Consider the following 25190-nt stretch of genomic DNA (forward strand, 5'->3'; position numbering starts at 1 on the left):
ATGAAACTATAAGTTGTGAGAGTAGAAAGGAGTTGCTATGGATGAGTTCACAGGTAGATTTGAGGGTGTCAACGATCTATCTTTTCTATATGACCATGCCCTATATTAATAAAGCCTTGCTGAACTTTAGATGAATTTCAAAATAGATTTATCTCCAGTTGTACAGCATATGGGTACATGTATTTATATATAGGTATTAACGGCATCATTTTTTAGACCCAAACCATGCAATGATGTAACAATCAATGTCTTCACTTGTAACTCAATGATATGTAAAGACAGTATAGCTATATAAAAGTGAGAAATGGACCAGTCTGGCATGTTGTGCTGACCTGACATGGTGGTGTTCCTGGACAAGATACACCAACCACATTGTTCTGAATATCCTCACCAGTGTAACGAGTTATGTAATTTATAAAGACTATACAGACAAACAACACATTTTTCCGTTAATATTATTTTAGTTCTGTGCATTAGTTCTCGGGATATTTTTAATTTGGCACCCTAACCTTATTATGGCTTGAGCATGTCATTATATAACCTATCCATTTTTGCCAATATTTTCTGACTCTCTGTGTATATAGTCAGGATTGAGTATAATGCAGCATATCTATATTCATCTTCGAAATATAAAATACTTCATTCATAGTTGTTATAATATAGGTTCAATATATTTAGGAATTCAAATAAAATGTTAAAATAATCTTTAACATTCAAATTAACCTGGAAATAAATAATTAAAAAAAAAACCTTATATTCATACTTCAGTCAAATTCATTTGAAATTTCTATGATTTGGTATAATTAAAAAATAAACGAAATGTTAGAATATATATTCAACTGATCATCAGATTTGCTGTATTATTTTGGATGCATTGTAAATAACAAAATGCATGCCTGAATAACATGATTCAATTTTCTTTTTCAGTGTTTTTCTTTTAAATGTTGTTTCTTCTCATTTGATGCTTTCATTATAATACCAAATTAAATGCTTTAATGATGAGGAAATTAAACCAGTAATGCTTATTTGTGATTTTAATTAAACTTCACATTTAATTTATATAACATTGGGATTTACTTTGATGCAGTGATTAATATTAATCTTTGAGCTCCCTTCATTGTAACAGATAGATGTGTTGTATTTCTTCATAACCTATATAGCTACCCAAAGTCAAAAGCCATTAGAATGTACTATAATCCACAAGATTGTTTTTCACCAAATTAGATGGTTCAAAGTGATAAAGAACTGAACTGTACGTTTCATTTTTCATTTTACAGATCGCTAACGAGGATGCCACCTTATTTTTCCGAGACGGCAAGAGAAAGATTGATTATGTACTAGCATATGAACCAGGCTCCGCCTCTGAGCAAGAAGAAAAGAAAAGAGAACGGAGGAAAAACTTTGAAGATAACTTGAGAAAGGAAGGGTTACAACTGGAATATGAAGGAAAAGAGGTAACAAGATAAATTTGGATATTGTATAATGGTCCTCAGATTAGCCCTACATATGTGTTAATAAGGCTTATATTGATAACTACGATATACATGTGAATTGTATAAGGATTTTTTCTGTGCCAATTGTTCATTCTGGTGTGATAGAAAGGTTCTAGTATTTAGTTTAAACAATATTCTATTAAATAAATATGAAACAGTACAACATACATGTCATTAGAGGTTGGATTCAGAAACATGAACTATGTACTTATATTAATCCGTCTTCATTAGGGAGTCTTCTCAAAGAAAAAAGGAGAATTTTCCCTACTTTTCAGAAGAGATATAAAGTGATATGTTAATAAACATTTTTGATACCAAAAACAAATTTTGTAAGTCTGAAACAGTAACCATTAAGAAAAAAGTTACTGTAAAACTCAGTTTATAACAAACATCTCGGGATGAACATAATTACTTCCTGATGAGCATAGTTTGTTTTATACACTTATATATAGGAACCTTGATCGGGAATGAAAAGTACGAAGTTATAACCGTGAATTCATACATTTTATAATAAATATGTATTATTTGGAGGTTTCAATATCAGGCGTTACCCGGTATTTTTTGCCAGTTGAACCTTGCTGTGGTATCGCCTGATTTGGGCTAAATTACATTAGATAGCATACAGATGGTATAGAAATGTACCCCCTAAAATTGCAATTGTAACGCCTCTCGTGAAATATAATGAAACCACTGTAATAATTTTACTATACATGTATAGCTATATTATGTAAGATATGCAGCCTGATATAAAAGCTAATTAAATTTAATTCCAGAATTCCTCGCAGGTATAGTGTCTGTATATATGTGTTCATCACTATGGTCAAATATGGATGGCGTTTTATTTTCTTGCTTGTTCTATAAAATGATGTATAAATCATTTTGTATGTAATGCGATATGGCTTCATTGTATGAATTGTCTGGTTTAACACAGCACTTTTGAGCTTTCAGGATGTAGAATGTGTCTTCATTTGAAGCTATCAGAATTTTCAAAATGAATTATATGATAAACATTCCCCCTACCCCTTTTTAAGTCTCATTTCATTAAATCATTAGATTTGTTTGTGGCCGATTTTCAGCCCACAGGTCTCTGAAGAGCAAGTGAGTTTATGCCATTGCGTGCATCTTCTGTCGTCCACTCATCAATCCAATCAGCATCAATATCGTTCAATGTCAAATACTTGAAATAAGCGAAAATCATGACAAGATTTCTCAATAAATAGTAATAAAGAGGCTAAGAGCCCTGATATGTATTTGGCCAGTATCATGCTTTCAAGAATAGAATGGTCCAATATGTTGAATTCCTTTCAAGAACTTTTTCTTCATGACCAACATGCCAATTTAAATCTCAAAAGTCAAACTGCCGGTGTATACTGGCCTTGGGATCAGAAGTAGGTGGGTGATTTGGACCCGTTGAGCCTCAATATTCTTAATAAACCCTATACTAAAAGTCTCTGGTGAAGTCGAACATGAAGACAGTACAGCCAAATAAATGTTTGATGTTGTTTTTTGACCACCCATCCTTAGTTCACTCACATTTCTTTGTGTCCTTGTGGTGTGCACAGTAATCAATGCATTCAGGCTGATTAGGAAATCAAATAACAGCTATATATTAGGGGATCGTCCACAGAATGTTTCTGTAGACATAAGTTACAATTGGAGAAATAGATACAGATTGGTAGAGCATTGTGTGCTCAATTGTTGGCTGCATTGAAAACGTTTTGAGTTATCGAGGTATCTTACTGGAACAGAGTTATCCCCCTTTATACTGTATGTCACTTCTCTTATTGTGTATTGAGTCATCTCCCTTATCACAGAGTGTCATTTCCTTTGATTATGTACTTAGTAATCTCCCTTGTCTTGATGGATTTATCTCCCTTACCTCAATGAACTACCTCACTGTTTCCGAATGTGAAGAGAGTTAACCCCTTGGTAACTAATTAGTTCCCCTCCTCCCTGCCCTCCCCATTAAAAAAATCAATTGATTAAAAAATATTTGAAAATATGTTGTTATATACATGTATTACAGATATGTAATAGTTTTATAAAACTAGTCAGATTAATGTTAAATTATACTACATGTATTTTAAAAAAAAGGAAATTCATTTAAAACAACAGTAATGCCAATCATTAGATAGGATTAACTGCTGAATAGCATTTCTGAATGGTAACACACCTGGTTGATGGATAATTGATTAATCTGTGTGGTTTGGATGTTGGATAATTTGTATTGTAATTATAACCACTCATTATTGATTGAAATTCATTGGAAATTTGGATGGCAACTGGTGTTTAGGCAATCATGGCTCATCTTGCTTGGTGAGCTTGTCATTTTTGTGCAGCTTCCATCATCGGTTTGTTTAATTATCATCTGGAATTTATAATTGACATTATGACTTTTTGACCTTTGGTCACGGATATCCATTTTGAGAATAAGAGGAACAGATTTTGTTTCAGTGGTAACTTTATCCCTCAATTGGAGCTAAAATAACAGTCCAGTTATTTGTGTTCATTTGGGATGTGTGTTGAATGCAGAATTAAAGAATTCAGATAATCCATTGTATAAGAGACTATAATTCTTGTTCACTTTTAAAGCTTTCTTACTTTTAAAATAACAAAAGATTATATTAAGCACATTCATGATTTTATCTGATGCAGTTACTTATATCTCATTATTTACATATGTACAATATATATATATATATTGACTTTTTCCAAACAAAAAAAATACTATATTTAACATTTCTACATGTTAACCAATACAAGTCATCGTGTATTTTTTATATGTATTCTTTTATAATCTGCTGTATGTATTATATTTACATAGTTATGTTCACAAAGAAAGGTGTGCCCTCCTGGCCACTTGACCGGAATGCCATGTGTTTAAGTGTCTGACATTCTGAAACTATTTCTTCTTCCACTAACAGCCCAATATTAATGCTCTTCATCCCTCCTCCTCTTGGCCATAAAGGATTGAATTTTAAGTTGCCCACATTCAGCCTTTGCAAGGTAGTTTTCTTGACCATTTTGGAGACTTGTTATTCCAAAACTAGCCTCTCTACCTGTAGGCTGTGGTGGCTTAGTGGTTAAAGTTTATGATATTACTTTCCTCACCAAAATCAGAAGCAAAGACTCAAAATCATTTAGGTTAATAAAAATGACTTCTGAATGCAGAGGAAACATATTGTCATTGTCTTTTAAAATGTAACAGAAATATAAAGAGTTCTTAAGGTCTTTGTTTTGTTATTTGATGGATGATCAATTTGCTGACTAAATTTTTAATGAGATGTCAAGGCCATGATGTTACCAAAAAGAAGATGATATATATATGAATGTATTGATGATATGTATAATTGAGCTTTTGTTTACAGTCCTCCAGAAGTGGGAAGACATGTTTTGTGAAGGTCCATGCCCCTTGGGAAGTGATGACTAAATATGCTGAACTGACCAACCTCAAAATGCCCTTAGCGGTCAGTCTTTTGTCTAGTTTAAAATCTTGTTTATGTGTTCGGAAGTATAAGCTATTTTATATGATTTTGCTTCTGTCTGTGTAATTATTGTCTTCATATATTGATTCTATGTCATTGTGTTGCTCAGATCTGGTAAAATCAACATGAATATTAAATTTTTGTAAACATTTGTGATTTATGGTGAAACGGTTGACTAAAATACTGTGTATGAAAATTTTTGTAAATTCATTCACCTGTAAACCATGTCTATTCTGTATCTTGTAATATTTGTAATATATATTATACATGTTAAGAATTAAGATCAACTGATTTATTCCCTTGAAAAAGAAACAGCTTCCATATCTTGGTTTTTGTTAACAGGAAAACGATTTGGAGTTTGAGCTTGAATCTTACATGGAGTACTGTTGGAATATGTTCCCATCAGTGTTCGAACTCGATCCTGATATTGTCAAACCGGAGCCGAACTATTTCACTGCTCCCTTTAACCGAGAGCGCCAAGACCAGTAAGTTTATATCTGTGGACTCCACTTATTATATAGGGGTCAGTGATTATAAATTCTGTATTATTACAGAGTTATCTGCCCTTTCTGGTAGGTGTTGAGTGTTATGTCATGGAATTATGGGCATATTGTCATATTTTGAAGAGGAAAAGTATTTTGTGCTCTTAAACTGATGATGTCACAAACATAACCAACCTTTATGGGCAGATAACTCCTTAGTAGGCAAAGATATAATTGGAATCTTTAGATCTATAATTATTTTATGGAATAGAATTAACCTAAATGAATTAATTAATCTTTTAGTTTAGGAACTAAATTTCACTGGTGGCTGTTTATTTCAAAAGTTCAGTTCTTATGTTTGTGTCATTTCTAAACAAATTTCAGGGCTTTTTCTTTGGGTTCTCATGGCCTAAAAATGGGCCTATTCCCAATGCAAATTACTTCATTCAACTTAAGCTAAATTCACAAAAGTTACTGTTCACCCCATGAAATTGCCTTTTCAATTGTCAGGCTTTCTCCCAAAATGTGACCCAAATGTCCACTCCCGATTCTGACGGAAAAAGCCCTGTTAATCTTGAGATTATGTATAATTTAGTTTACCTGGCACCATTGGTTTACCTCCTTCACTCATTGATGTATTCTCTGTTTTGAAACGATTTCTTTAAATGTCAGATTTCTTAAGACCTTTAAGAAGATTGAAGCAGTCAAAAATGATGACCCAGAGTTGGTATTTTTCGTTTGCATGATAGGTTTATGTTACAGAAATTGTTTGAAAGCTTTTATCCCGTGTTTTTGTTAATTCCATGTTGATTGTTTGTCCTTAGGAATGACTTATAAAACTTGGCCGCAGTTAAAATCCTGCTAATTGTCCTTTTGATCCAGGAGTGTTTTTTAAAATTGTGAAGTCTTTTGCATGAGATTTATGATTGAATTTAGGAATCAATAGAGATACTTTGAAAACAGACACTTTCTTTTCCCTGATAGCAATAGTGTTACAATAGTAAACATTTTAGGCAATAGTCAATCCTATTTGCCTTCAAAGATAATTAACTATTCTAGTTTAAAGTCGTAGCCAATGTCACCATTGTTTTCACTATTTTGTATGGCGTTGGCAGACGGTCAAAGAGAAAACACATTGCATGATGGACATGAACATAAAGAATTATAATTACAGTTGCTTTATATCACATACACCTGGCGGTAGGAGTCGCATGGCTTTTAGTTGTTATATAGCATTACATTTTGCTGCTGAAAATTTTTTTCAGATATGCTTACCGGTATATAACTTCAGGAAAATACAATTACTATTACCTTGCATTGTTTACACCTGAGGATCTTATGTTTTGCTCTCAGAAATGAACACAAATTTACCATCTAAATTGTTTCGTTTGGTCTCCATGACCCATTTTGTCACTTCTTGTCTATATTCTCTAAAGTCTAAAGTTACCGGTATACTTTGAGGCTGATGTAGCATTTTAAAATTTGATTGGTTGTTGTTTTTCCTCAGATGCCTGTTACCAAATTTTATGTTTGTTCAGTTATGGTTCTATGCACTTGATATGAAATATGTGGGGTGGGGACATATAGTCTTACAGGTGTCCAACCTTCCTTGTCACATACACTCATTATGATTTCATATGGAGGCGGTGCCGTTTTACACTTTAATTACAGACGTTTCTAGTTTGAAGGGTACTGAGGAAATCTTTCAGATTTTCACTAGTTGCTTTTTGTCCCATGTTAACCATAATTTCTAGACAAATAAAGCAGAAACGTTTCTCCTCTTTTATGACTTTTTATGACAGATAAATCAAAATGGCTTTTTAGACATTTTTATCTACTTCATTTGGAGCTTTCCCATATTATCAAATGATTCATGGGCAGAGGCAGAAAGTGAAAACAGAATAAGATTCATCCTTCAGTTCATTCTATTCTACTCCAAAAGTTCAAGTAATTACTGTATTTGATCTGATAAGCGCGCACATGGCGCTCAAATTTTTTTTAAATAAGCGGGCGCTTAATTAAACCAAATTTGAATTTGCCATTCATAAAATTATATATTAATTTGCAAAAGAAATCTATAAAGAAACCATTGGTTTTCATATTTTTATTCTGTTATTTTTTAGATCAGTGAAAGTGAAGCCCCAAAAAGAGGGAGGAGTGCTTATAGGGACAGGGGTACTTATTGGGTCAAATACAGTACACGTATATAAATTTTTATTGAACATGTCATCTAATTAAGTTCCTTTACAATTAAGTATGTGGAGAAATATTGGTATGTACATATTTTATCCAAAGTATGTTCTTAGCCATCATCAGGCAGGCAAACAGAACCAAAAGCAGCAGAATTCCTGATATGATACTTACCGTATTCGCCGTAATTAGCACCCATAGGGCTTAAAAATTGTAACATGGACGGGGGTGCTTATTAGAGAACTAAAATATAAGTTTAATACCAAAAACCTACACAAAGTCAACCATATTTCTGTACTCATGGGCTCATGGGTTATTCCTTATCTGTCGCAGTAAACATGCATATGCCTTTTTTACTTTGAGACACATTTTTAGTTTGTGATTGTGAAAACTCTCATATACATTCTGTAACATGAATTTCATGTAAAATGGGCTACGGTGTCAATGTTCTAAGCATCCAACAGTTGTAAATGATTGTTTAATCCATAGGATTTGAATGATTATATATTTCAAATCCTTCTTCAGAAGAGGTGATCGCGGGGCGCTTATAAGGGGAGGGGCGCTAATTATGGTGAATATGGTACATGTATTCTATTTTGAAAATATGTATATATTACAAAAAATATTAATATATTTTTATTTTATGTTTTCTTTTGACAATTTAAACCAACTTATAATCACAACACAGAGGCGTGTAAGAAGCTTTGCTTTTTTTTTGCATAATTTTACCAAAACTGTATATTTGCATATGTGATATGCCTATAGCTGTGCCTGTAGCCAAGGTGACGGTGGCAAGTCCTTACTAACACATAAACACCCCAATTAATATATACAGAAATGTATAAGCGTTATTGATGCCAGAATCTTTATAGTCACATGAAAATTAAGGCTGCATATTCTACTTTTTAGTGTCAAGAAAACTTTACAAAGCTTCAAAGACATTTTACTTTATTGTCCTATTTAAACCGTAGTTTGTAGGTATGCAAAGTTTGCGAAAAAGATCTTTCAATAAAAACAAGAAAAAAATTCTCTCAAATCTTCATGAATGCCAATTAATGTTTTTTCCATCTTCTAAAGCTTCAAAATGCAATAAGCCTCACCATACTTTTTATAGTAGTTTGTAGGTGCATATAATGGTGAAGAAAAAAGAGCAACAGAGAAAGTTTCAACAGAGAAAGTTTCAACAGAGTTTCAACAGAGAAAGTTTCAACAGAGAAAGTTTCTCAAATTTTCTCTGATACACTTATGTCTGTGCATTTTCATCCTCAAAAGAAAGACTTGACAGTTTGATAGGACTTTTCCATCACCTGTTTATGTCAGTATATTTATGTGTAGAGAATGCCATTTAGCTCCGTCTGCATCATGCCATGTACATATTAAGGATATGTCTTTGATGTTTATAGAACTGCCAGATGTAGGGGTTTGTTCTGTGCTAGATTATGATGACAAAAAATCAGCTTTTTTTTACAGCTAGAGTGCCTTATTGTTTTCAATTTCAACACTTTAGATTTAAGATATTTTTGTATAATTTTTATTCATTAGCTCATCTGTCTGATAAGCGTTCAACCAAGTTATCTTTGACCTATAACATACTGGGATAGTTTTTAAATGATAGCAAATTTTTTCTTCAAATTAATGATTATTATCACTAGGATCAACTTGACAAATGTTTAAACACCTTGTTTTATTATGTTTGTCTTTACGATGTTCATTTTAATATAGACTCCAATTTTTACCATGGAATGATGATCTTGCCTGTGTGCCAGTAAATTATGCATGCCAGATATTGATGTACATGATAAAATCCATGTTAAAGAATCTTGTAGATTATGTTATCATTATTATGTTGTATATGTTATATATAATGCATTGGATTGCATTATCTACTTACATTCACACCTGTATAATGCTCTCTATAGCCAAGTAGTCTTGGGACCATAAGCAGGTGGTCTTTATGTAGGGGCAGGTTTCACTGTAAACATATACAGATAGTGGGATACATTATGTTTTAGTTTTAAAATGGGGAGATAATGAGACAGGGGAGATAATAATACAGAGGAGATTGGTCTCCTAAGGGGAGAAAAGAATACATGGTAAGGGGGAAGGTGAGCTAATCTTATAAGGGGGAAAAGAATGCATAGGAAATTGGTAACACAAGGGGAAATAATTATATAGAGGAGAAGTATGTCACTAGGGGGTTATAATAATAATGAAAGTTAATCGTCTTAAAACAGGAGCTAAAAGGACTGGAAAGGTGATTCTATTACAAGGGAGGTAATTAGAGTGGGGGATCAATTTTCCTTAATATTGAGATTATTAAGGTGGGGAAAGATTGTTATTCAACTTCATAGAACTTATATGTCATTATAAATGATAGTGATTATGTTGCCATATATGAGGATACTATTCAAATAAAGGGTAAAGAAAGGGAGATAATGAAGGATGCGTAGTGAAAATTTTTAAACCATTAGGCCTAATAGTAAGGTATCGAAGAATATTGCACGAAACAGATATAAGTATTAACAGAATGGTATTCCCAACCCTTTACCCTATTTATTTAACTCCTTTAAATTCCACTGGGAACTAATAGTACTTGTGAATCTTGTTTTATTGGATACAGAATGATGAATATGTAAGTTTTAATCAAGCACAGGCTTTCCTACATTTATGTCACGTTAGGTGTCAATATTTCTTACAAAGAAAAGCGTCACATTGAGGTAATTTTCAGGGAATGGTTTTAGAGAATAGATTAATTTTCATTGTTCTAACTTTAATGTAATTGACTATTTCCATATGTTTGATCAGATTTGACTTTTTGTAAAAGTAAAAGATAAAATTTATATAATGTTGTATTTTTTGCATAAATATCTATAAAAAGGAAAGCCTGTGTTGTATACATTCTATAAATACCATATTAAGCATATACATATATATGTATGTTCACATACTGGTGCATAATTTGGGATCCTGTGTATTTTACAAGTATGATCTTATCATAGTGTTATGCTATTATGTTATGATAAACTATTGGGGTTCCATATAAAGCATATTAATTGGCTATGGTGAACATCAGTTTGTTTTATCATGAAATAGATTTACTGTGAATTTGTTCTGTGATTTTGTTTCCATGACGATATAACTGCTCTTCGGATATTATAATGTTTGTTTTGTTGTCAGGTTGGGGTATTTTATTTTCTGCGTAATTTCTCAATTCTGCCTTAATTCAAAGTTTGGATCAGGAGCCCTTTCCTTTAGAAGACATTGAAAATATTTAATGATCATACGATGCATGTTGTTGATTTTCGGCTTCTTTGATTAAGTTTTCATTCATTGATATGATAGTAGATGTTAAAGAAGCAAGCACCTTCTTTCTTTTCTACAAATGGACAAAGCTTTGATAGAAATTTCTAACAAATTTGACACAACAAATGGACACAACTTTGATAGATATCTCTCACAAATAGGCTGTAATAATCTCATTGCCATTGGAAAAAAGCTTTGAAAGAAATCACTTACTTCTGGTCAAAGCTTTGATAGATATCTTTTACAAATATAGAAAAAAAAGCTTCTAAGGAAAACTTCTGACCCTACAAAGTTTTCATGAAAATCTCTTACAACTGTTGCTAGATATCTCGTAGAAAGAAGGGAAGAAAAGCTTCCAAGAAAAAAAATCTTATAACTCATCAAAGCTTTCACAGAAATCAGCTCTTACAAGTGGACATTGCTTTGACAGATATCTCCTATCAATAAAGCTTAGATAGTATTCTGTTATGATTGGACATAACTTTGATAGTGTAAAAATTATGTTCAGTTCAATTTTTAGCTCACCTGGTCCGAAGGACCAAAGTGAGCTTATGCCATACCGTGGCGTCCGGCGTCCGTCGTCTGTCGTCCGTCGTCCGTCGTCCGTCGTCCGTCGTCCGTCGTCCGTCCGTCCGTCCGTCCGTCAACAATCGACTTCTTCTCCATAACCGCTGGTCGGATTTCAACAAAATTTGACTGGTAGCATCCTTATGGGCTACTAACTGAAAATTGTACAAATGATGGGGCTGACCCCCCAGGGGCCTGAGGGGCGGGGCCAAAAGGGGTCAATTTGGCTATTTCCATATAAACGACTTCTTCTCTGAAACCAAGCATGGGATAGCACCCATAATGCAATGGTAGCATCCTTATAGGGTGGGGATTCAAAATTGTACAAATGATGGGGCTGACCCCCCAGGGGCCTGAGGGGCGGGGCCAAAAGGGGTCAATTTGGCTATTTCCATATAAACGACTTCTTCTCTGAAACCAAGCATGGGATAGCATCCATAATGCAATGGTAGCATCCTTATAGGGTGGGGATTAAAAATTGTACAAATGATGTGGCTGACCCCCAGGGGGCCTGAGGGGCGGGGTCAAAAGGGGTCAATTTGGCTATTTCCATATAAACGACTTCTTCTCTGAAACCAAGCATGGGATAGCACCCATAATGCAATGGTAGCATCCTTATAGGGTGGGGATTCAAAATTGTACAAATGATGGGGCTGACCCCCCGGGGGCCTGAGGGGCGGGGTCAAATGGGGTCAATTTGGCTATTTCCATATAAACGACTTCTTCTCTGAAACTAAGCATGAGATAGCACTCATAATGCCATGGTAGTATCGTTATAGGTTGGGGATTCAAAATTGTACAAATGATGGGGCTGACCCTTGGGGGGCCTGAGGGGCGGGGTCAAAAGGGGCCAATTTGGCTATTTCCATATAAACGACTTCTTCTCTGAAACTAAGCATGGTATAGCACCCATAATGCAATGGTGGCATCTTTATAGGGTGGGGATTCAAAATTGTGCAAATGATGGGGCTGACCCCCAGGGGGCCTGAGGGGCGGGGTCGAAAGTGGCCAATTTGGCTATTTCCATTTAAACGACTTCTTCTCTGAAACTAAGCACGGTATAGCACCCATAATACAATGGTAGTATCCTTATAGTGTGGGGATTCAAAATTGTGCAAATGATAGGGCTGACCCCCCGGGGGCCTGAGGGGCGGGGTCAAAAGTGGTCAATTTCCATATATATATGACTTTTTCTCTGCAACTTAACATGGGATTACGCTCATAATGCAATGGTTACATCCTTATAGGGTTTGGATTCAAAATTTTGCAAATGATGGGGCTGACCCCCCGGGGGCCTGAAGGAGGGGGTCAAAAGGGGTCAATTTAGCTATTTCCATATAAACGACTTCTTCTCTGCAACTAAGAATGGAAGAGCACTTATAGTGCAATGGTAGCATCCTTATAGGGTTGGGATTTGAAATTGTACAAATGATAGGGCTGACCCCCGGGGCCTTAGACGGCAATAGATGCGAGGTCAAAAGGTCAATTAGGCTACTATTTTCATATAAATTACTTTGTCTCTGAACCTATGTATTGGATAGCATATTTGTATGGTATCAATAGCATCATTGTATGGTTGTGATTCAAAATTAAACTTTGGGAGTCAATTTTGCTTATTTTTCTAATTGTCAGAGTCTTGTGATAATTACTAACAAAAAACCAGGTGAGCGATACAGGCCCTCTGGGCCTCTTGTTTGTAACATGATAAATATTTTATAATTGGCATTAGATTTTATGATGATTTTTTTTCAAATAGATTAATAATTTTTTTTTTGTCAGTAAACTTTACAACTGCCATGGACAAAGCTTTTAATAAATTAAGAATCTTTTAAAAACTGATTTTAGTGGACAAGTATTGATACATGTTTATCATGCAATCAAAAACAGCTTAGCAGCTTGATCGCATATGAATGTTCAAGAATGCAATGGAAAGTTTAAGAAAAGATGATTTGTTGCTTAAGTTTGAAATGAAGTTGATATTTGTTTTGTCACAGGTTTGTCATCTCTGATAAGAACACATTCTTTACAAACGCCCAGAGGAGTCGGATGGTACATGAAATCCTGGTCCGCACAGTATTTGATAGAGAGGATAGTGACAAGGCAAAACACAGATTTGGTAAGTTAGTTTATTCTCATGATTTTATTTGCGACCTCAGTATAAACAAGATTTTTGCTAGGTGTCTCAGGAAAATAGGTATTAATATCTGTCAATCTATCTACATTATGGTAAAAATAATTTTCAATTATTAATTTATTTTATATGTCACCTAAAAGATCATCAAGATCTAGCTGTATACAGTCATCTTAAATACAGTAAAACACAGTTATAAAGAACCTCTGGGGACCAACGACATCACTTCGTTATAAGCATGGTTCGTTATACACACATTGCATACATCTTGTAGGAACCTTGACGAGGAATAAAAATTACTAAGATGTAACTATGAATTCGCTGCAAGTGCATGGGTATAAAGAAGATTATAAATCTTTTGATGGTATAAGATTAAAATGTCATACTAACTATGGATAATGTAGGTTCTCTATTTGTTTATACTAGTGCCACAAAATTTGAATGTATAGACTCATTTTCCTGCTTTTGGTTTATGAATAGGCATAACCAAGATGATTAGTGCTGGAATCTATGCTTCTGCATTTCCTCTTCACGATGTAAGTCAACTCTCAATATTGGTATCACAGAGGTAATATCACATTTTTCTCTCCACTATGACCACTTAAAGAGGCACATATAGGCCATCCGACCTGTGATAGTTTGTATGAGATGCCCCCAGATACTTTAGCTTTCTTCCTACTCCACAGCCTGACATCTTCTGTATGGCCATTGCTGTAAATAGCTTGTGAAACAATAATAAAACCAATGAAACATTTAAAATAAATGAATTTATGACATAAAATTTCACACCAAATATTTCTTGAATGTTTTTGATTCAATTTACACCAATATCTTTCATGGAAGTGCAAAGTTTAGTTTTGGGAGTGGATGAAAGCTACAGTAACTGAAGAAAAGCCAATAACACATAGGCATCTATCCCATCTAAAGATTTAAAACTTGTGGCATAGAGGTAGAGGATTAGTGGTAGAATTTTTAGGATTTCATTACCCTACCGCCTCAGCCTCTCCCTCTATAGATCAGTATATCATATATGTATGAAGTTTTGTTGTCATTGTAAAACTTTGGATGTAATAGTGATATTATACAAATATTGACCTGGTTTCAGGTGGATACGGTGATTTATCAACTCGAGGAAGTGATATTAACCCTTTTTGTGTTTGTTACAGGGCAGATATGCCAGCCAGCATTCCTTACTGACCAGAGGCAAAGCTAATGACCGACATGTAAGTACACGTATTATAAGTTGTTTGTGATGGATAATAACTTCATTGTCTTTCAGTAAATAACAAGTAGGTCTTTAATGTTTTATGGACAGATTTGAGTGTTCTTCACTTAGAGAAGATTTAATTGTACAGTTAAAAAGTTCATTTGCATTGCACCTGATATTGCCCAAACGCATAAGTTACATCAGAAGAAAAGCTTAAGTTTTGATTTAAGTCTGCAATTTGTTTCGAGAAATGTAGTCAGGTCCTTTCTCATGGATCTGATTACATTGGTTTTGGTTATTCCATCTTTGTAAATTACAGAGTTACCTCCCTTGTGAGTATAGATATAAATTGTGATGTCATTATTTAATATCTTATTCTCTTGAAAAGTATGACGTCACAATCAGTACCTACCTGCAAGGGCAGATAACTCTGTAATATGCAAATACAGAATAGAAGTTGTCATGAAATATATTTGTCTCACACAAGCTTTGTTATATGATATGAATATCTCAGTAGAAATGTTTTCCCCACTAACAGCTGCTGTATGAGGTGTGGGCCAAACCTGGAGCTTGGTACAAGTACCAGCCTTTGGACGAAATCAGGTAAATATACTCATGATTCTGCCATGGAAAAGATTTAAGTTGACCCCAGTCTCCATAGCTTACTAATTGTTGAAAAAAAAATTATCAAGGAAACGATTGTTTTGGAGAATTCCAAGTAAGAAGAACCTATTTAAGTCTATGAAATATGTATATAAACTGGAAACAAATTTAGTTTTGCTCTATTTGTAAACAGTCAAACCTGTCTATAAAGGACATCAAAGGGACATATTACACACCATTGCCCTTTACAGACAAAAGTCCTTTATAGACAGATGTCCTTTATAGACAAATGTCCTTTATAGACAGATGTCCTTTATAGACAGATGTCCTTTATAAACAGATGTCCTTTATAATAACAGAGGTTAATTATATATGATAATTTGTACATCATTGGGTTGGTGATTGAGAGGTGTTTTCTCTATATACAGGTGTCCTTCATAGCATGTTTCACTGTATCTCATATTCATAGCAATTTAATTTCCCGAGTTCTGACTGATCAAGCATAACCGGTTTGTATATGTGGTAGGATTCAGCGTAATGACTTTTCTGGACTCTTCTCTGACCACAGATGTGTAAGATTAAATATAAATAACCTGTGAAAATATTAAAAAAATAAGTTTGTTTATGATTACTGTCAATTAAAAATTCAGCATTTCCCTGCTTTTGCAGTATTCATGAATTTTGTTTCATTATATTGTGTTTCCAAAGCAATCATGTCAAGCTTGTATATACATTTAACAATGAATTATTTTTCTATAAATTTGTTTAGGCTTGACCTTGCATAACTTTATTTGTCTGCCAAATATAAGGATACAGTGTTAATCTTATTAAAATTAGACTTGCAATTCCACTCTACCATGATGTTCTATGTAACGCTCTAATACAAGATCTAACAACTCCCCATTCAGGGTCACCTTAGCTTAACCCGTGTGTTTAGCCAATGAAATCGGCTTCTAGCTATAAATAGTATGTTCTGAGACCCGAACAGGAGTTTTTAGATCTTGTACTGGAGTGTAATGTAGAGTATCGTTGTGGAGCTGAATTACAAGTTTAAAATGTAATTTGAGTGAATACAGTTATAACAAAGTGTGTAAGATTATATTTTACATTTACTGATTACCATGGTAACTGTAATGATTCAATTTCAGAGCGTACTTTGGAGAGAAGATTGGTATCTACTTTGCCTGGTTAGGTTACTACACAACGGTGCTGTTCCCGGCCGCCATAATGGGATTAGTCGCTTTCATCTATGGCATAAGCACCTTCATGAATGATGAATATAGGTAAACAATAATTTATACACACTTAAATCTATTTACTCTAGAGGTCTGATATACACACTTAAATCTAGTTATTCTAGAGGTCTAAAATCCAGATTTTAGTGTGTGCCTGGAAATCTGTCTTTAAATCTAGTTACTTTAGAGGTTTGAAATCCAGATTTTAGTGTGTGCCTGGAAAACTGTCTTTATCAGCTTCATTGTCAAGATATGTTTCATCAAATATTTTCAGAATATCAGGCAGACGACATCTAGCAATTCTAGGTTGTTAAAAAGATCCACATATCATTGCATTCCTATTTCTTTTCAGAATATTTTATTGTAAGACATGAAAGCATAGGGAATCCTATTTGTTTCAGCTCCCAGATCTGTGACCAGTCCGGCTTTGGGAACATTACCATGTGTCCTCTGTGTGACAAGCGCTGCTCCTACTGGAAACTCTCTGATAGTTGTAACTACTCCAGAGCCACCTACTGGTTCGACAACTATGCTACGGTGGTTTTCGCATTTGTCATGGCACTGTGGGGTAAGCATTATTTGGGGGGAAAAGTAATTAAGTCATCTGGTCCAATGAGCAATATATTTCATGTTAGTCCATGTTCATTTACTCAAACATTTTAAACTTTTTCCTTTAAATGACTTTTCAAATACCAACAAATAAAGAAGCATGATGTTTTGCTATTTGGTTCCTTGAGAAAATTAATAGTGAAGATATGGTTAAGGTGTTCTAACACCTGTACTGACTGTTAATAGGCTGTGGAAAGAAATTTAGCCCAGCCCTACTACAAGGCTCCAGAAGGTTTCTAAAACCTATGCTGTAGAGTCTTCATTGGATTGACAGAAGTCAAATAGTAATGAATATATTCAAGCAACATATTCTCGTCAACATCAAATCTTTGTAGTATATTTGACCTGTAGTTTTCATGAACAGTTTATATAAACATTTGAAAAATGAAATACATGTATCATAGTTCCTCACAAAAATTGAAAGATTTTTGACAGGTTACCATCAGATCTGTTATCCATTTTGTGGTATTTTTGATATAAAGAAATAATATGTTTTGTTTGTAGCATCCTTTTTCCATGAGTTCTGGAAGAGGAAGGCTGCAGAACTGGAATACGAATGGGATGTGGCCGACTTTGAGCTTGAAGAGGTGTGTAACAATGAAAGGATTTGGCACTCTCAAATAGAACTTATTGTTATGTACTTTTAAAATACAAGCCCTCTACAGCGAGGGCTTATTGTTATGTACTTTAGTATAAGCCCTCTATAGCTAGGGCTTATTTTTATATTATGATAAAAAAAAATCAGTACGGCTCAGTGTTAAAATCATACTACAAGCCCTCTCTAGTAGAACTAATTGTTATATACAAGTTTTCTATAGCTCAGTAGGGCTCAGTGTTAAAATGATACAAGCCCATCTATATAGCTTAATTAGTTTAATGATGCAGTTGACTCCCACTATTAGGACTTGGTGTTACAACAATTATGTAGTCTCTGGTAAGATACCAATAAAGTGAACAATGACTATGTTAATAACTGTGATCATTGTATAGGTATTGATTTTATATTATTGGTAATACTTTTGTTTGTGTTTATAGGAAACTCTCAGACCTGAGTTTGAAGCAGAAGTCCGATACAGAAAAACCAATCCTGTTACCAAGGTAAATAAATTATTAGGGAAATGTAGCCTTACACTTTACAGAACAGTTCTAGTTCCATCAACAATAGACATATTACCACAAGCCCTCCACCTCTGGGTGCGAGTTTGAATTCCATGGGGGCAGTAGCCAGGTACTGACTGCTGGTCGGTGGCTCGTCCTTAAATTACCCTGGCTATTAATAGGATGTTACACCAATAACACCTAAACCTTACAGAACAGTTCTAGTCCCATCAACAATGGACAACCTCATAACATCTTAACAAAATTCAAAGCAAAATTTTATTGATAGTTTCAGAAGGGTTTTTCATGTTCTCTCTTTCTGATCAACGCTTTCCTGTTTTTGTTTTTCAGAAAGATGAACCATTTTTACCAATTAGGACTTGTGTTACAAAATTATGTAGTCTCTGGTAAGATACCAATAAAGTGAACAGACGGACTATGTTAATAACTGTGATCATTGTATAGGTATTGATTTTATATTATTGGTAATACTTTTGTTTGTGTTTATAGGAAACTCTCAGACCTGAGTTTGAAGCAGAAGTCCGATACAGAAAAACCAATCCTGTTACCAAGGTAACTAAATTATTAGGGAAATGTAGCCTTACACTTTACAGAACAGTTCTAGTTCCATCAACAATAGACATATTACCACAAGCCCTCCACCTCTGGGTGCGAGTTTGAATTCCATGGGGGCAGTAGCCAGGTACTGACTGCTGGTCGGTGGCTCGTCCTTAAATTACCCTGGCTATTAATAGGATGTTACACCAATAACACCTAAACCTTACAGAACAGTTCTAGTCCCATCAACAATGGACAACCTCATAACATCTTAACAAAATTCAGCAAAATTTTATTGATAGTTTCAGAAGGGTTTTTCATGTTCTCTCTTTCTGATCAACGCTTTCCTGTTTTTGTTTTTCAGAAAGATGAACCATTTTTACCAATCTGGAGTAAATGTTGCCGATACGGTACCACTTTCACCATTTTATTGTTTTTCGTGAGTAAATAAATATTTGTTAACTTATGTATCTTATATAATAATCAATGTGTACAAGGTAACTCATGTAAAAAAGCATGGTAAAAAATTAAATCCACATAATGTATAGCCGGATATTTTTATGGGGATGATATTTTGCGATTTTGCAGCACATTGCTATGATCGCGAAAATTTGATTCGTGAAATTGTGAGAAATGGTTAAATGATATCTGCCTTGAAAATCCATGCCGCAAAATGTTAAAATCACTGAAATTTTGATTTTGTCATCTTTTAGATGAAATCGCGAACATTTTGATCCTCGAAAATAACTGACTATATGGTATTATAAAGTGAATTGGATCAAATTGTCCCGCATTGACCACTGATCATAAGACTTTAATTAGGTTTGTTTTTCGTTCTGCATCACAAAATTTATTTAGAAATGACAACTTTTGTAAGCTTGAAAAGTTATTTAAGTGGACTCTTTCACCGCTGAAGACACATTTAGACTCTTCTTAATTAAAGACTAGACCAGTCTATTGCAATATTTCAGGAGTGAATGTGTTAATTAATTAAAATGTTTCAATGGAACCGACATAATACATCACATGAGCTGTTAATTTTTTAAATTTTATGTACAGAATTTTTTTTGAATTATCATTTGAATATATCTTCTTTCCAGCTATGCATCGTATTAGGAGCAGTGTTTGGTGTCATTTTGTACCGTATCGTCATTGTCTCTATCCTCTACGCTAACCAGGATGGCATCATTAAATCGCGAGCCAGCTTCATTGCCTCCACAACAGCAGCTTGTATCAACTTGGTCATTATTCTCATCCTCAGTTTTGTAAGTAACTATAGTATATATACTGTATTCGCTGTAATTAGGGCCCCTCTCCCTATAAGCGCCCCTCCCCTCTTCTGGAGAAGGAGTTGAAGTTGTATAAATGCCCCATGGATTTAACAATGTTTTACAACATGTGATACCTCTGACATTTATCCCATATTACATGAACTTGTGAGTCTTTTACATGACATAATAATGCGTCCCGTAGGTTTAAAGACATATGTGTGTTTACTGTAACAGATTAATGTGTCATGAGTACAGAAAGAGCTAAAATATGGCTGACTTTTTTTGTGTTCTCACCTTACATTTTGGTTCATTGATAAGCAACCCTTTGCTACAATTTTATAAGTGCCCAGTGCACTAATTACGACAAATATGGTACTCGTAAGAATCTGTGGCGAAAAACAGATACTAAATACTCTCTTATTCTCACTCTTAATTTTGTATTAATCTCATTCCTTATTTTGGTTGCCCATGCATCATGATTTTCATTCTCCAGTTGTTCGGTATAAAAATTGTGATATGAAATATAAAACACGGACTTATAACAATATGTAAAGTTCATTACTATACCCCCTCCATGAAATAGGGCCATATAATGTAACCTTTTTTTTTTGTCATTGAGGCAGACACAATTGTATCTTCACAAATATCTAACTCTTGACACACTTTTCGTGGTTTTCAAATGTCTCATGTATTGAACAAAATTTCTTTTGTAGATCTATCAAAGAATTGCGTTATTCTTAACTAACTTGGGTGAGTATTTTTTAATATAATTTGACAGATTTGAATTATAAGTAAAAGGAAAGTCAATTTAAGGAGTTTACTACTACTGTATATTCTGCTAATATTCAGTTCTTTTTAGAAAATGAAATTAAAAATTATCATGAAACATAGACTACCATGTACTATTTATAGTGTTACATTCAAGATTCAATGAATTTGAATAAAGTACAATGCAATAAAGGAACAAAAATTGATAAGATTATTAGTCTACCATCATCAGATGTGAAGATAATGTTTCTGAAATATTTGCTTTAATTCCCAGAACAACACCGTACCCAGACTGAGTGGGAAGATGGTTTCACATTCAAGATGTTCCTGTTCCAGTTTGTCAACTACTATTCCTCCATCTTCTATATTGCTTTCTTCAAGGGCAAGTAAGTATTGGTTTATCTTGTCACATGATATTTACAAAATTTCCATAACATGACATAAAAAGTAATAGTTAAGTGTTAAACAATTTATATTTAAGCATCAAACTATCTATGGTCAGTATAGATGCCAGAGCTTTTCAGACAATCCATAACATCCTACTGTGTATTATGAGTCTACAAAGTTCTGACATATGTAGACCATAGATTCTATAAGATAATAGGTTAATTCTTAAAATATCTTAATCATTTAGATTCAATAGGTTTTACTGATGTTTTACAGGTTCGTTGGTCGTCCTGGTGATTATAACTACAGTCTATTGGACAGGAGACAAGAGGAGGTAAGTCTTTGGTTGCCTAGATTGGTACACAGTAACGCTCTGATTGGCTAGAATTGGTGCACTGTAACACTCCGATTGGCTAGATTTGATTGGTACACATAGTCATATCACTAATCAATTAAAGTTAATTATAAAAAAGGTTTTTTACAGTCATAATGTCAATTGTAAAATTGATGGCTGTGTTAATTATAACCCATTATGCTTTATACAATTGACATAATTGTCAATGTTGATGGTAAATAAGATGTCTGTTTTCTGTGTAACCCACCATTACTGTTAATATTATGTGTTAATTTGACATCTATTTTCAGTGTGACCCGTCTGGCTGCCTCATTGAGCTTTGTATCCAGCTAGCAGTCGTCATGGTAGGCAAACAGGCCTTCAACAACTTCAAGGAAATCATCCTTCCGTGAGTCAATTTTACTGCAAACCTAGCAATATCAACATGATTTTTATAGAATTTGTTTTGAACTTTTTCTAATTAGCATGGCATGCCCATGTTTTCGAAAAGAAAATATCAATACAAGACTCTACTGCATGGAAATACTACATAGTGTAAACTAAATATATTGCGTGGAGTTTAATTTCGCGGTCCAAGTTAATTAGCGAAAATTTATATCTGCAGATTTATATTTAATCCACCTATATTGATATGAATTTTCATTCAATTTAATAATCTTTGAATGTTATTCTTTATGAACTTGTTTTGAAATAGAAATTGCGAAATTTATTAGCCGCGAAGGAAAGTTGGTTAACGGTATTACATGAATGCCTAATTTATTTTTGCTTAGGTTCTCCACTTTAGTGTGGCCTTTTCTTATTTTTAAATGTTTACAAAACCAATTATATCTTCTATAGAAAGCTGATGGTGTGGTTTAAGTCTCGGTCAGTGAAGAAAGACCTTGATGAGGATAAAGTGTACTCACGATGGGAACAGGACTACAACCTGGCAGACATACCTAACCTGGGACTGTTTGATGAATATCTGGAAATGGGTAAAATAATCAAAACATTCTGTTAAATAAAGCAAATAATATTCGGCACCATGAGCATCATGGTTGTGTTTATGGGGATATTCATTCCAGGTATTTTGACCTATAAAGTGGAAGTCCTTCTGAGCCCAGTTGTTCTAAAGGTGAATTTTTTTTAAGGCTAATTACAGTCTTATAAAAAATTTCATAGAAATTTTTTTTTTTTTAATTTTTTTTTTACTAATTTCTGAAATACTCCATTATTTATCTACTTTTAACTATCTTTCTTAAAGATCTGTCCAATTTTTATAAAGGTTTTTTCTTGCAAACATTATTGATGAGCACTTAGGTTACCCAATTTCTACCTTAAGAGAATTTAACATTGAATTCTGTATAAGAAGAAATTTAGAGAAGGGGTTTTAGGAGTATGCTTATGATGAACTTCTTCTGGTCTGCATAATCCTAAAAGTTTTTTTGCTACTGAAGATTATAAAGTTCAAGATAGATGATGGCATATTCTGCGATCCATCGAAGAGGTTAAACTTTGAGCTCACCAATTCCTAGAACCATTGTTCGTAGGTAATATGTCAATGAATTTCCCTCTATACAGAACCAAACCTTACTACCAATACCTGTTGTTTTGACAGTGATCCAGTATGGCTTTGTCACCATTTTTGTGGCCGCCTTTCCTCTGGCTCCCCTCTTTGCCCTCATCAACAACATTGTTGAGATCCGGTTAGATGCCTACAAGTTTGTTACTCAGTGGAAGAGGCCAATGGCTGCCAGAGCACAGGACATAGGTAAGTGTTTATTTTATAGACTACCAACAGTTTCTGTGTTGCCCACGTTTAACTTATTTACCCCAGAGGATGCAGATAGACTCTTCTAAATCAAAGACTTGAGCAGTCCATTATAAAATTTCAGGGGTGAATGAGTTAATAATAAAGAGCAAGAAGATCTATAGAGACTAGCGAAGATCTAAAGCAAAAATTGAATTGGCTTCTAGATACGTGATACAAGGGAGATAACTCATTATTCTTAGAATGCTTATTGGATTTCTTCACAACATTAGTGTGTTCAACAGTATTATCATCATAAAGCGTTCTGTTAATTTATCTAAGCTCTGATTAGTAATAAAAGCTGGTTTGGGATGTTGTTGCATTTTTGTTTCATTCACTTTTCTTTCTCTGTTTACAGGTATATGGTTTGGAATTCTCAGAGGAATCTCCGCAATAGCAGTGATTTCCAATGTAAGTTGAGAATAACATCAGCTCAGAAAATATTTAACCATTATCAAGGTATTTCACCTAATTAAGAATTAATTTTCAAATTATTAAGAGGGAGAAACAGCAGTTGTGAAGAAATATATAGGTATGAATGTTTGTGCGGGTTTTTTTTTGGGTGTATCATTAACCTGATGTTTTTTGTTTCAAATACATTTTAATCTGGCTTATATTTAACAGGGTATGGGTCTTACTGATTCAACTCTAACGGTGTACAATAACTGTCCAACTTATTCTTGTTTAACTGTGTTATTATCTGTAACAGGGTGTGATCATCGCCTTTACGTCCGAGTTTATCCCCAAGCTGGTCTATAGATATGGCTACAGCGCTGACACATCCATGGAGGGCTATACCAACTTCAGTTTGTCTGTATTTAATGTTAACGACTTCCAGAGTAAAAGTATACCGGATGACCCCCAAACAGATATCTTTGGAAATATCACATACTGCAGGTAACATGGCTTCTTCTTATACAATAGGGTTATAATTTATTGAATGTTTTGAAGGAAGATACATAGCATGGTGAGTTCTTTCAGTTTAACTTACTCACCCCCGAAGACTCGTTTGAAATCTCCCAAAACTATAGCTGGAACAGTTCATTACAAGATTTCATGGGTGAATGAATTTAAGAAGTGAAGACACTTATCATCGTCAGATAGGAATTTTATTAGAGGAAAAGAAATGATTTTCTTTTAAAAATGAATCCCCAAAAATAAAGCTTCATTTATGTGTGTAAGTCAATGATGGTTTTAATGACTATACTTCTTTCACTTAGATACCGTGATTACCGTCAGCCGCCCACGAACTATGCTGGTAATGCAGGGATAGGGACAGGAGAGGAGTACACTTTTACACTGGTCTACTGGCACATCCTGGCCGCGAGATTGGCATTCCTTGTCGTGTTTGAGGTAGGTCTACTGTGCAGTAAATTAAAGTTTGATCCAGCACGGAAAATACTGTAAATACACCTATTTTAGCTCAGTCATATTTAAGTGTAATTGTGGGAAAAAAATTAAATTGTGGTTGATTAGCACAGATTCAAACTAATATTTGAAATACCTTTAACAAAATTTAGTGCTGTACATGAAATAGCACTTAGAAGACCGTTTGAAAAGTTGGCTAAAATAAAACTATCACTAAAATAAGTATGTTTACAGTATCATCTGAATCTATAGCAATCAAAAGTTTCCTAACTTTGTGTGTAAGACCAATTC

The 25190-nt window shown here is 34.1% G+C and overlaps 1 protein-coding gene across 2 annotated transcripts in view; it reads left to right on the forward strand.

The window, feature by feature from the left end:
• LOC138326782 (anoctamin-4-like) overlaps positions 1 to 25190 on the forward strand; it is a 53686-nt gene that overhangs the window by 23316 nt on the left and 5180 nt on the right. For both annotated transcript variants that reach the window (XM_069272788.1, XM_069272795.1), the window contains 23 exons: positions 1278 to 1454; positions 4862 to 4960; positions 5321 to 5463; positions 6133 to 6183; positions 13515 to 13636; positions 14132 to 14187; positions 14818 to 14874; positions 15397 to 15461; positions 16610 to 16744; positions 17098 to 17264; positions 17810 to 17892; positions 18341 to 18403; positions 19326 to 19400; positions 20062 to 20226; positions 20946 to 20982; positions 21275 to 21386; positions 21664 to 21721; positions 22033 to 22130; positions 22580 to 22716; positions 23340 to 23492; positions 23890 to 23942; positions 24241 to 24428; positions 24752 to 24884. In XM_069272788.1, coding sequence (XP_069128889.1) covers positions 1278 to 1454; positions 4862 to 4960; positions 5321 to 5463; positions 6133 to 6183; positions 13515 to 13636; positions 14132 to 14187; positions 14818 to 14874; positions 15397 to 15461; positions 16610 to 16744; positions 17098 to 17264; positions 17810 to 17892; positions 18341 to 18403; positions 19326 to 19400; positions 20062 to 20226; positions 20946 to 20982; positions 21275 to 21386; positions 21664 to 21721; positions 22033 to 22130; positions 22580 to 22716; positions 23340 to 23492; positions 23890 to 23942; positions 24241 to 24428; positions 24752 to 24884 — 2427 coding nt within the window. The remainder of the gene's footprint in view (positions 1 to 1277; positions 1455 to 4861; positions 4961 to 5320; positions 5464 to 6132; positions 6184 to 13514; positions 13637 to 14131; positions 14188 to 14817; positions 14875 to 15396; positions 15462 to 16609; positions 16745 to 17097; positions 17265 to 17809; positions 17893 to 18340; positions 18404 to 19325; positions 19401 to 20061; positions 20227 to 20945; positions 20983 to 21274; positions 21387 to 21663; positions 21722 to 22032; positions 22131 to 22579; positions 22717 to 23339; positions 23493 to 23889; positions 23943 to 24240; positions 24429 to 24751; positions 24885 to 25190) is intronic.

The sequence above is a fragment of the Argopecten irradians genome, chromosome 1, assembly GCF_041381155.1.
Source record: "Argopecten irradians isolate NY chromosome 1, Ai_NY, whole genome shotgun sequence".
NCBI classification, from domain to species: Eukaryota; Metazoa; Mollusca; class Bivalvia; order Pectinida; family Pectinidae; genus Argopecten; species Argopecten irradians.